Raw genomic sequence first — 13,361 nt, forward strand, 5'->3', positions numbered from 1 at the left:
TGCTATAAATGTTGTTATTTTCTCTACCATTTTCTGTTAACTTAGCTAACATTTTCATGTTAACATTGATGTAACATAACATTTCAATCAGTAGATGGCGCCACTCTCAAGTAGGGCCACGGACTCTGCGCATGCGCACCGGAAACAAACGCTCTGTTCAAGACGTCAACTTCGAGCCGATCTGTCAATCCACAGGTACAGTAGAACAGCTACAAAACTCACTTTTCTACTCCGAAACTACGTCCAAAAGTAACACAACATCAGCAGAGGTTGCTTTAATGTATTTTCAGAGCGTAAACTTTCGATATGTGTTAAATTTATGTGCAGCGAGTTTGTTTTTGTAGTTCCGTGTCTCAAGAGTGCGGTTGTCATGCTAACAGTAGTTGTAACGTCCTTATGTAACGACGTACGACAAAACCGTACGTTATTCAATAAAGGTAAAGATAACTTTATTTGTCACACATACAGCTAGTACAGTGTCTTTCTCTGCATTTAACCAAAGCCCAACGTCTCTGATTTAGCCCAACGTCTCTGATTTAACCCATCCCTGAGGAGCTAATGAGTAACGAGCCAGCAGCAGAAAACTAGTGACGAAATCCCACCTTTCAGTTAGTTTCCCCCTCGCCGCCATGTTGGTCCTGCCATGTTTGCCGCTGTGTGTTGAATTGTTTTCAGTTCTTGTGCATGTTTATTGTTTATTATTGTAGTTCTTGTTATATTGTTTGTTTAATGTATAGTATAATCTTACAGTGCAAAAATGTTAATTTTGGTTCTCCATAAATCCACAGTTTTCTTCTTTATTGGATACACAGTGCTCCACAGCTCCATGCCTGATTTCTCCCAGTAGTGCAGGTAATAGGTAACAACCAGCACACACTATAATCTGAAACATTACCAAAAGCTCTGCATGATCCTCTTCAGATACTGAAAAATTAGGATTTTTCCTCTAGAGAAATTTACTGCTGTCAAACAATCATGTGTAAGCAACTGCAGTCCATTGGTCACTGTACTGAATCAGTATACTCATCCACACGATGATAGATAGATAGATAGATAGATAGATAGATAGATAGATAGATAGATAGATAGATTTTATTAATCCCGAGGGAAAGATGGGATGGGATAACATTCAAACATATTTCAGACATGTTGTTGATGTTTCAGGAAAATATTGGTTTGTACAAGCTGATGAAGATGTGCCACCTCTGTTATGCCCTCATCTGAGGGAATGTGAGCACAACATAAAAGTGAAAAGGTCACTCCTTTCCAACTTTGCCAAAGAAAGTGAGAACACTTAAAGGGATTTATACAAGGTGAAAAGTGAAATTGTGACTATAATGTACCAGTATGCATCCTGAAGAATTTGTCTCCTGAAACAAAGTGCTGAAATAAACATTTTCTTGTGCTGACTCACAAGATTGTAGCAAAACGGGAGACAACAGGAGCTTCACTGTAAGGTTCACAGGTTTACTTAAAGCCAAAGGGCTGTGTGCTCACTGGTCTATTATAAAGAGCCACTACAAAAAAGGTTTAGAGGACAAGGGCAGAACAGGTGCTGGTGCCAAACCACTGCTGTTTTAAACTGAGCTCTGTAGTGTGAAGCTTATTTAGCAGTGTTACAGTCAGGCAGAGACCCATCATCATGCAGTGTGCTAAATTTACAAAACACCTACATAGAAGTGTGAAGAAAATACTCATCTGTCTGATATTTTGTTTAAATATGGTGTCCATTTAAAAATGTCATGTCTCTCATACACTATTAATTGTCTTTTAAGGGGAATAGTGGTCTGGTTCAGTGTCACCATCTTGTGGTTTTACTAGGTATGAGTCATCTCCTTACTGTATGGACTGAAAATGTCTGCTTGACTGCATACACTGCTATTGCAGCTTGGTCATATTCTTTGGACATGATAGTTTTACACTGTATGGATAACAATACGCCCCATTCCTTCCTTTAAATTGTTTTCCTTGTCAGTATTTTATGCTTTTGTTTTTCTCACTGTATTCTAATTCGTTCTCATATGCCTCTCATGTCAAAATAGATCAGTAACAATACTGATCTCTTATACCTTTTCAGACACTACACTGATTTTAAAACATCACAGTTTTGTTTCTGCTTTTTTCTTTCCCACTGAGTCAGTGATACCATCCATCAACTCATCAGTAGCCAGTTCCTCTGTCACCACTGGCTTCTTAAAAAAACACCCCTGCATTAGTGAATGGCCCATTCTGCATTGCAATCACCCAACCCACTTTCAGGGACATACTGTAGAAAGGTACATTCACAGACAATTTCATCTTATGCCTTTAAGGAATCCGTGTGAAGTTGTGGAAAAGACTGAGAACCAGGACATTTGGGCTTTTATGATGCTTAATTCTTTATTTTGTCTAGATAAGAGTTGTAAGGCACTTCAGTGCGAAGTCTTCAAAGGATCCAGCTGACAGCTTCACTCTCCATCTTGTGCCTTCTGTGTGAAAGACAATGAATGACAACAGTTAGTTGCGTAATCGTTTCATTAACAGGATTCTTAGTGTCTGCAAAAAATATAATACAGAGTGTTCACAAACTGCATAGATTTAGAAAGAAGAAGAAAAATATGAAACTGCATCTCTGACCTTGGATCCAGTATCACGGCTCTTGGCTCTCATCTTGTTGACCTGCGACTCAGCAATGTCAGCCCTCTCCTCTGCCTCCTCCATCTCATGTTGCAGTTTACGGAGCTTGGTTAGATTACTATTCGCTTGTTCCTCCTGTTAAAAATTGACTTGGGTTAAGTATTTAAAGAATAGCAGCAAGACATCAACCTGTGACCGTAAAAGGTTGCTGTACTTACAGCCTCTTCGGCAGATCTCTTGTAAGATTTGACCTTCAGCTGCAGTTTGTCTACCAGGTCCTGCAGACGGCTCAGATTCTTCCGGTCCTCTTCAGTCTTCACAAAGTTAATATGTAGAGTTATCCACTAGTGACACTCAAAGTGAAAATCGATTGAAGAAGACATAATTTCAGTGTACCTGATAGGTAAGCTCCTTGATGCGCCTCTCGTATTTACGGACTCCTTTCACGGAGTCACTGCTTTTCCTTTGCTCAGCTTCCACCTCAACTTCCAGTTCCCTCACCTATAAAATTGATGTCACAATGTCACAGAGGCCATATCCCATATCTAAGTCTGAACAAATCTGTGTCACTTACCCTAGCCTCGAGTTTCTGGACTTGCTTCTTTCCACCTTTCATGGCTATTTGCTCAGCTTCATCCAGGCGGTGCTGCAGGTCTTTGATGGTCTGCTCCATGTTCTTCTTCATACGCTCCAGGTGAGCACTAGTGTCCTGCTCCTTCTTCAGTTCCTCTGCCATCATGGCTGCATCAGTAATCGCTTTCTTGGCCTTCTCCTCAGCATTTCTGCACTCCTGCACAGCCTCCTCCACCTCGTTCTGAAGCTGGGTGGTGTCACCCTCCAACTTCTTCTTCTGGTTCAGCAGGCTGGTGTTCTGTATGGAGGTTTGGTGAACATTAGTATGAAATATTATCAACTAATTTGGATATGCTGATAAACTATATGACGGAACTGTTGATGTACCTGGGAGTGCAGCAGCTGAACTCTCTCACTGACATCCAGCAGTTCCTGCTCAGCCAGTTTACGACCTCTCTCAGTCTGCTCCACCAGAGACCTCAGCTCATCAAGCTCAGACTGCAGCAGGTTGTTGCGTCTCTCCACAATTGCAATGTTTTCCTTTAGATCCTCATTGGCACGTAGAGCATCATCCAGCTGCAGCTGAGAGTCCTGTCAAGAAATTAAATCAAATTCTCTGTCATTAAAGGACAAATAAAACTGTATACACCCCACCACAGGTAGGACTTGCAGACATACCTTCAGATGGGTATGGACTCCCTTGAGCTGCTTCTGAGCCTCTCCTGCCTGCCTGTTGGCCTGGCTCAGCTGGATCTCCATTTCATTGAGATCTCCCTCCATCTTCTTCTTAATCCTCAGAGCCTCATTTCTGCTGCGGGTCTCAGCCTCCAGGGAGCCCTGCAGAGTGTCTACCACTCTCTGGTTGTTGCGCTTGGCCTGCTCCATCTCCTCGTCCTTCTCAGCCAGCTTACGCTCAATGTCAGCTTTCACCTGGTTGAACTCAAGCTGAGCTCGCAGGATCTTACCCTCCTCATGCTCCAGAGAGCCCTGGAAGAACAACACCTTCTTTATACACATGCTTTAACATGATCAGATATATCACTATCAAATGTATACTTGTGGACCTCAGCTTCTTCCAGAGCTGCTTGTATCTCAGCCTTCTCCTGCTCCAGCTGTTTACGGATCTTCTCCAACTCATGGATGCTCTTTCCTCCCTCGCCAAGTTGCTCAGTCAGGTCAGCAATTTCCTCTGTTTTGGGAATATCCATTCATTTAATTACCTTTGCAACATTCTTACTACATACAGTATGGTACAAACAAGTTTTGATGTGTTAACATCTTCCTACCTTGGAGATTCTTGTTTTCTCGTTTTATGGACTCCAGATGATCCAGAGATTCTTCATAAGCGTTCTTCAGTTTGAAGAGTTCAGTGCTGAGACTACGAGCCTCTTTCTGAGCACTTTCCAGCTCAGTCTGGGACTCCTCATACTTCTGCTTCCACTCAGCAAGGACCTAGTCAAATAATGATTAGAATTAGATTTTTAAAATATGAATTAATCCAGACAAATTTCATTTCTTTTCGGCATTACCTTGTCAAAGTTTCTCTGTTTCTTGTCCAGAGCTGCAGCAGCAGCATTTGATCTCTCCACATCCACCATGAGATCTTCAATCTCACCCTGGAGCCTGTGTTTGGTTTTCTCCAGGGAGGAACATTTAGCATTAACAGCCTCCACAGCTTCTTCTGCATCTTGCAGACGCTGGGCCAGTTTTTTCCTATTTGAAATAAGACATTTTACCATTGCTGTCCAAAGTTATGTTTGTGCTGTCGGAAAGGAATCAACTGTTACTTACTTTGCCTCCTCCAGCTCCTCAGTCCTCTGGATGGCATCAGTCTCGTACTTGGTTCTCCATTGAGCCACCTCAGAGTTGGCCTTGGACATGCTGCGCTGGAGCTCAGCTTTGGCTTCCTGCTCCTCCTCAAACTGCTCCCTCAACAAATCACAGTCATGGCGGGCAGACTGCACCGCATGAGCAAGTGCATTCTTGGCCTGAAAGACAATAGTCCAAGTTATGGTAAATATATTGTCAAATACATATACTACCTATCTGGAAACTGCATTTATGGTCATTTTTCACCTTGACTTCCTCTTCTAGTTGTCTCTTCAGATCTTCAATCTGCTGAGTGGAAGACTGTTTCCCTCTGGTGAGCTGGGAGACCAAGGAGTCCTTCTCCTCCAACTGTCTGGCAAGTTCACCTTTTGGTGAGAAAGAAAATTATCATCTTCTCCTAAATATTATAATAATAATAATTTTATTTGTAGATAATGTTTCCTGTTTCCTATTTCAAGAATTTGAAGAACCATCTTACCATTCTCAGTTTGAAGCTTTGCTTTCTGCATGGTGAAATCATTGATGATACGCTGGCCTTCATCACTCTTAGTTCTCAGTTCACTCGTTTGATCTTCAAGAGTGCGGCACATTTTCTCCAAGTTGGTCTGAAAATAAAAACGTTAATGAACATTGAGATTTAAGCATGGGATAAATCTTACTTTTCAGTGTGTTGGGATAATTTTTTGTTTGCACTCACTTTGGATTTGACGATCTGCTCCATGTTGGAGACCACATCATCCAGCTCCAGCCTGAGTTCGCTCTTCTCTTTCTCTAGCTTCTGTTTGACTCTTTGCAGGTTATCAATCTGCTCTCCGAGGTCAGCCACACTGTCTGCATTCTTCTTTCTCAGCGTAGCAGCAGTAGCTTCATGTTGCAGAGTGGCCTCTTCGAGGTCCCTGCGCATCTTCTGAAACTCAGCCTCTCTCTTCTTGTTCATCTCAATCTGGGCAGCAGTGGCTCCTCCAGCCTCCTCCAGCCTCTCACTGATCTCCTCCAGCTCCCTGGCCAAGTCAGCCCTCTGTTTCTCCACCTTTGCTCGGGCAGCTCGCTCTGCCTCCAGCTCTTCCTCCAGTTCTTCAATGCGAGCCTAAGATGTACAATTTCCATTTACTTTGATGAACAACAAGCAGAATAATGTTTTTGGTCATTTAAACGAGCAGTAAGGCTGCATGTCAGCTGACCTGAAGCTCCTTGAGTTTCTTCTGAAGTTGGGCTGCCAGCGCTTGTTCATCTTCAATCTTGCTGAGAAGTTGACTGATCTCAAAGTCCTTTCTGTTAACAAAAGATATATATTTAATAAGTAAAATGCTGTTGTACCTTTAATGAGCAACTGGCAATTTCCAGACTACAACATCAGTATTGGATGAATCAAGACACATCAATCCACCACCCCCAGTTTTGGAGGTCACACCAACTTCTGCATGTTGACACTGGATGTCAGGTGTGAGATGGGGGAAGAACCTTACTTCTTCAGCTTCTCTTCTAGTTGCTGCTTGTCATTCTCCAGGTCCATTAGGGTCTCCTGGCTCAACTTCAGATCTCCTTCCAGCTTCCTCTTAGCTCTCTCAAGATCCATCCTCACCTTCTTCTCTTGCTCTAGAGAACCTTCAAGCTATTTCAAAACACAGATTTACTAAGACCTCAGGCATTTGACTTAATCAAGTCTGGATCTGATGAATTTATGTAAGGTCATACTCACATCATCAACCTGCTGCTCAAGCTTAGTTTTGGCCTTGGTCAGAGTGTTGACTTTGTCCTCCTCACTCTGAAGATCATCCAGCGTTTGCTGATGAGCCTCCTGAAGAGCTTTCTTCTCTTTAGTTAGCTTAGCAATGATTTCATCCAAAGCTGCCATCTCTTCAGTCAGGTTTTTAACCTTAAAAGAAATAACAAAGTTGGTGTCACATCAGAAATATATTTACATCTATGCGAGAGAATAGTGGCAATAGTTTAATTACCTTGTTCTCAGTTGCATGCTTTTCCTTCTCCACTTTAGCCAGAGTCAGCTCCAGATCATCAATGTCCTTTTTGAGTTCTGAGCACTCATCCTCCAGCTTCCTTTTCTTGGCAGTCAGCTCTGCATTCATCTCCTCTTCATCCTCCAGTCTCTCTGTCAGCTCTTTGACTTTGGCCTCAAGCTGGATCTTGCTCTTGATCAAACCCTCACAGCGCTCCTCAGCATCAACAAGATTGTCTTGCTCCTGCAAACAACAAATGTATCAATTGTTATTATTTATTTCACTTTGTAAGTATATCCTTCGAAGTTTTAGGAAAACTAAATGAATGATCCTACGGATTGGACTTGGAGCTGCAGGTCATTCTTCTCTTGAATAAGGCTGACCATCTTTTCCTCCAGCTCTTTTCTGCGGGCTTCACATTTAGCATATGTCTCTTTGAGCTTTAAGAACTCCTCCTTCATGTTTGCCATCTCCTTCTCAGTTTCAGCTGATTTCAGCAGTGGCTTGATCTTGAAGTACATCTTCATCCAGGGCCAATTCTTGACTCCCATGAAAGCACGTACATTCCACTGGATCACCAGTAAGGAATCCCTGCATGTGGATAAAATCAGTAAGCATTAATAGATTTTTTTTTACTGTACAATTCCCTTTTATTATAGCAAAATATGACTGGTTAAGAAAAAACCTTCGCTCCACAATTTTCTGGAACTCGATCCTAGCAAGTATCCCTCTGGCTTTTGCTTGAATTCCAGTGATGATAAGAGCGAGACGATCATCTCTCATCTCCTCAAGAACGCCCAACAGACCAGCTTTGAAGAACACCTGACAAAAATGATATATTTTCATAACAAAGCACAGTTATTGAGTGCAATTTTAAAACCCACTCTTTTTAGTTAATAAATAGCGAGAAATTGACCTTTGTGTGGCCCAGTTTGTACTGCTCATGGTCAATATCCAGAGAGCCCAGCAACTTTTCTGCTCCTTTCTTGTTGTCAATGAATTGTCCCTCAGGGATAGCATTAGGGTTCAGGATACGGTATCTGAAATAAGGACAAACATACAGAAACCATTAGAATATTTTAATAATCACTTTTTTCATACTTTTGTTTTCACTGTACCTTTGTTTGAAGTCTCCATATTGAATCCTGTTGGGGAATCCCTTTCTGCAGATCCTGATGCCTTCCAGCACACCGTTACAACGTAGCTGGTGCATGACCAGAGGATTCTCCATCGTCCCAGGAGTCTTTGTCTCATTGGGGATGAGGCAGCGCACAAAGTGTGGGTGAGTTGACCTCAAGTTGGTCATCAGTTTGTTCAGATTCTCCTATAATAGTTATAAAGAAATGAAATATATATGTGTAATGGCATATGTTTTTCTTTCTCCATGGATAAACCAAACACATAAATGTAAAAAGTTTACTCACCCTGTGCAGTGCAGACACAGTCTGGAAGGAAGAACCTTTCTTCTTTGCTCCCTTTCCTCCCTTTTCCTGGGCTGTGTGGATAGGCGATAGAATAATTTAAGTTTCACTTTCATAACCATTAAAATTTTGCACAACCCATGGGAATTGATAATCAATTTGGTAAGAGATTACTTACCTGAATCTGCGCCAGCATAACCAGCAAACAGCACACCCAATAATTTCAGATTAGACTTCTGGAAGAGTCCCACCACAGTCTCATTCAGTGGGTCCTTGTTCTTCACCAGCCAGTTACCAATGTTGTAATCAACAGTGCCGGCATAATGAACCAGGGAGAAATGAGCCTCTGGTCTTCCTTTAATAATCCTGGGCTTCTGGAAGTTGCCACTTTTACCCAGGTGGTTGTCATAGAGCTTGGCTTTAAATGTTGCATCACTGGCTTTGGGAAACATGCACTCCTCTTCAAGGATGGACATGATGCCCATGGGCTGAAGAAAAAATGTGGTTATGTCACTGAATTTAAACCTTTGCATCACTTACATAATTTTAATCATCACTTATATGAAATATAAAACTGTGCCAACCTTCTCAATGAGTTCAATGCAGGCTGCCAAGTCCATACCAAAGTCAATGAACACCCACACAATCCCCTCTTTCTTGTACTCCTCTTGCTCCAACACAAACATGTGGTGGTTGAAGAACTGCTGCAGCTTCTCATTAGTGTAGTTGATACACAGCTGCTCAAAGGTGTTGAACTGTAAGGACATATTTGAGAAAATGATAATTATCTCATTTGCAAGTTCATTCTCCCAAAGATACAACTAATTTCATTCAGTTTGTTCATTTAATATGAGCAACTCACATCAAAGATCTCAAATCCAGCGATGTCCAACACACCAATGAAGTATTGACGAGGTTGTTTAGTATCCAGAGACTGGTTGATTCTGATGACCATCCACAAGAACATTTTCTCGTACACTGACTTGGACAGTGCACCAATAGAGTAGTACACCTAAAAATGCAAGAAATCAGATGAACATTTGAACTCCTATACTGTCTAAATTCCCAACAAAACTCAACTTAGTGCATTTCCTGCTTCTTCAACTCACCTGCTCGACACTCTGACCTTTGGTCACCCACTCGTTTCCAACCTTGACCCTAGGGTGACACAGGCCTTTGATGAGGTCAGCAGAGTTCAGGCCCATCAGATATGCAACCTTGTCCACATCTGCAAAAGTGCAATAAAATGTCAGACTCCTCCTTAGAGTTTTTAAAAAGATACAAATTGTGGAAGCATCTCTTACCCTCAGTGCCATCAGCCTCTGCCTGTTCCTCTCTTTGCTTCTGCTTAAACTTCATGTTTCCATAATGCATGATGGCTCCAGTCAACTTGTAGATGCCGTTCTTCTCCTCTTGGGTGAAGCCCAGGACATCAAAAGCTTCCTTTAACACAAAGTGACATATGAATTAGTAGTGAGACTGTATGTGTGGCGTTTGTAAGAAGCACCAAGTTTCACCTACATCAGTTGCCATTAACTCCTCAGAATCATTGATTGATTGTACACTGATCTCTCCTTGGGAGATGAAGCTATAGTCGTAGGGGTTGTTGGTTATGAGCAGCATGTCTGAAAAAGATATTCAATTCCAAAATAAGATTTCTTTCAGAAAATGTTATGTCTCATCTGTATCAGACATTAAAGACTATTTGCTCTCACCCAGCAGTTCTGGTTTCTGCTGGGACAGAATCTGGTAGAAGATGTGGTAATCTCTCTCAGCCTTCAGCTGATAAGTGACACGAGATTTCTCCAGAAGATCTGACAACATACATAGAACATTTTGGTATTAGAATGAATTCCTGAGCTAATGAAACTCTTTCATTCATTTATTAATGTTCTGTGTACTTACAAGTTTCAACATCAGCTGAAGACAGTTTGCCGCTGACTCCAAAATGGATTCGAATAAATTTACCCTGTAGAGAGAATAAGTTACTTGGTGCTGTGAACGTAACACAGTCGAATTGACAGTTGGGTTGTTTGAAATGACCAAACTTACAAATCTGGAGGAGTTATCATTTCTAATGGTTTTGGCGTTTCCAAAAGCCTCCAGAGCAGGGTTGGCCTGGATGATTTGATCCTCCAGGGTGCCCTATGGAGTCAATGGATGCCAAAAGTTACTCCCTAAAATTAGCAATTAGCAATTCATCTTTTATGCTGATCATAATATAAAGTAAAACCAACCTTCTTCTCTTGACTGGCATCCTTCTTTCCAGTAACAGCTGCAATGCTGGCAAAGTACTGGATGACTCTCTTGGTGTTCACAGTCTTTCCTGCACCAGATTCCCCACTGGGGATGAAAAACACTAAATGTTTGATTCTGTACATGCTACTCTTCAAACTAGACATTCACATAGGTGTTTAAGAATTACTCACGTGATGAGAACAGACTGGTTTTCTCTGTCTGCAAAATGTAAGACACTGTTTAGTTCTTACATCTTTAGGTAGTGTTTATTTTAAGTAAGTGTTGCATTACAAATGTGTGATTTTTTTTCACATGGATCTGAATGTACCTGACAGCATGTACTGGTAGGCATTGTCAGAGATGGAGTAGATGTGAGGAGGAGCTTCAGTCCTCTTCTTTCCCCTGTAGGCGTTGACCACAGCCTGATCGTACACTGGCAGCCACTTGTAGGGGTTGACAGTCACACAGAACAGCCCTGAGTAGGTCTGTACACAAAGATACAACAAGTCATTGTTATTGGGCTGCAGGTTTTGTACAGTGGACAGATCTGCAGGTTTGTGCTCATTACTCACATAGATCATCCATGCTGCATAACGCTCTTTGAGGTTAAACAGCACAGCAGGTTCGTGGAGGAAGGTGAACATCGCCATGTCCTCAATTTTATCAAACTTTGGCGGGTTCTGAGGGTGGACATCTACCTCCTTCACCGTTACTGTCTACAATAAGACATAAAGGTAACACTGTGTTGTTGTGCTCTGTACTGAGGTGGAGTACACGATGATGGAGCTGTTGTGTTTGCACTATACCTTTCCCTCATAGGTTTCAACTGTGGCTTGGTCACCGTCTCTGCTGGTGACTCTGGCTTTTACGTACTCCACCTCGGGGTCAGGTACAAAACACTCCTTCTTCATGTCGAAGGGCCGGGTCTGGGCCTCCAGGCGCTCCTTGTCTGATTTCCTCAGGAAGGAGGCGGCGGTCCCAAACTCCGCCATGAGGGCGTCACCGGACATGGTGGTATCTGCGCAAATGGAATTACATAGACGTAATATAAATTTTACATGTGCACAAAACACCTAAAACTTAAACTTGTTAAATGTTATTCTTAATGAGCACTGAGACTCTACCTGTGCTGTCACCCCTTTGGTAAGATGAATTCTGTGTATCTGTGGTAAATTATACACAAAAGTTACCATTTAGAAACTCAACAACACTTTTAATCAATATTTGCAGTAAAATCAAAAAGATGTAATAAAGAATATAATCCTGTAATAAAAATCTCCCCCACCGTACTCACCCTGAGGCTGTCTGCTACTGTAGTGCACCAGTCCCAAGCCCTCTTTTTAAAGGATGTAGCCCAACCCCATTAGGCATCAAAATTAATTATTCAAACCCTCCAGGGGATGATATGGACATTTAGGCAGAGGTGTTTACCTCCTTGACTTATATGGCTAATAACTATTTGTCCTCATGCTCCCAATAAGGCGATTCTGATGGCGTGATGACATCAGGTCATCTTTCAGCCTTAGTTCTATTTTGGCCCACCACATTTTTTTTCTGACATTAAAGGAACATGATTAACACAATGTATTGATTAATTGGATTTGTTTGCATCAAACCATGATAGAGAAGACCACCACTTCCATTTACTACGTTCTTGAAACAAAAAGACAGCGAAACATGCATGAATAACTCAAATTATCCATCCACATGAGCACATCCACCTGTCTCCTAGTGACGCAGGCCACAATGTTTCATTGCCACAAGTGTAAGTAACACCTATCACCAGTGTAACCTCTGTCCCATCAACTGTTCCTTCTCTTTATACTTGAGAACAAAGATAAACCTGTGAAATACTTATTGGATTCTTCCTGACACTTGTGAGTTGCCTTTGGTTGCCAGGCCTTGGCCTCTCATTGTTCTGTGGCAGGTGCTTTATGTTTGTATGGGTCCCAGTGGACAGAAATAAAATGTTTAAGACCATACATACATGTAATGTAATAGGTTGTGTATGGCTAAGAGTTTGAATTACAAAGAAAGTTGGGTAATTATTATCGATAAAACAGAGAGAGTTTAACTCTAGATAAGCAGAAGCAATCATTAGTAATGAGGAAATCTGTATTTGTGAACAAATGGTAACGTAACAGATGGTAACAAATGATAACGTAGACAAGTATGATTACAATAATTATCATTAGATTAGATTATACTTTATTATCAGATCACTCTGAAATTTGTCTTGCGTCCCATGACGTCCAAAGTTTCACATAAATAATAACAAAATACAAAAAACATACATTTACAGAAAGCATAAATGTTACCCTCAAAAGTCCCATTTAAGAAAGACACAAACTACCTCCTAACTCCTCACAACATAAATCCAACCATTGTAGAAATTACAAAAAATTCACAGACAAATGAAAGTGAAACAGATCCATCAGTCAGACAGGAAGTGTGACCTACGGAGGCCCAAAGGCTCAGAAATGTCAAAGGCCTTTGACTTCCTCAGTGTCACCTTCCGTTAAGAGTTAAGATAGCTGTCAAGGCTTTACTGTGCAACGAAAGTGACATGGTACAAGGTGCTAATTGCGATTACTGTGGAAGGATCCTTTGCAGGACCTTAGCATGCCACTTGACAACCTCTTCTAATGTCACAAATTCACACCTCTACTCCCAAGAATGTCCAGGGTCTCAGCTGTCTGCTTGGCTCTCTGCGGTCGAGAGAGGA

At 41.7% G+C, this 13,361-nt stretch overlaps 1 protein-coding gene across 1 annotated transcript; it reads right to left on the reverse strand.

The window, feature by feature from the left end:
* Positions 1-2,360: 2,360 nt before the first annotated feature.
* LOC146966413 (myosin-6-like) lies at positions 2,361-11,646 on the reverse strand. The gene is made up of 37 exons (XM_085763630.1): positions 11,443-11,646; positions 11,209-11,352; positions 10,965-11,121; positions 10,828-10,855; positions 10,636-10,741; positions 10,451-10,543; positions 10,304-10,367; positions 10,114-10,212; positions 9,920-10,023; positions 9,703-9,841; positions 9,508-9,626; positions 9,261-9,410; positions 8,983-9,153; positions 8,577-8,886; positions 8,402-8,472; positions 8,096-8,301; positions 7,894-8,017; positions 7,663-7,799; positions 7,313-7,568; positions 6,978-7,220; positions 6,719-6,895; positions 6,486-6,631; positions 6,201-6,291; positions 5,717-6,106; positions 5,498-5,624; positions 5,266-5,384; positions 4,981-5,177; positions 4,719-4,902; positions 4,476-4,641; positions 4,254-4,378; positions 3,868-4,176; positions 3,577-3,780; positions 3,191-3,487; positions 3,013-3,117; positions 2,835-2,930; positions 2,617-2,751; positions 2,361-2,468 (listed from the first exon to the last, which is right to left on the reverse strand). Exons 1-37 carry the CDS (start codon positions 11,644-11,646, stop codon positions 2,448-2,450), a joined length of 5,814 nt encoding a protein of 1,937 aa, XP_085619756.1. The 3' UTR covers positions 2,361-2,447.
* Positions 11,647-13,361: the final 1,715 nt, after the last annotated feature.

This window comes from Trachurus japonicus, chromosome 20 (assembly GCF_045865225.1).
Source record: "Trachurus japonicus isolate A0001 chromosome 20, Traja_1.0".
Lineage (NCBI taxonomy): Eukaryota > Metazoa > Chordata > Actinopteri > Carangiformes > Carangidae > Trachurus > Trachurus japonicus.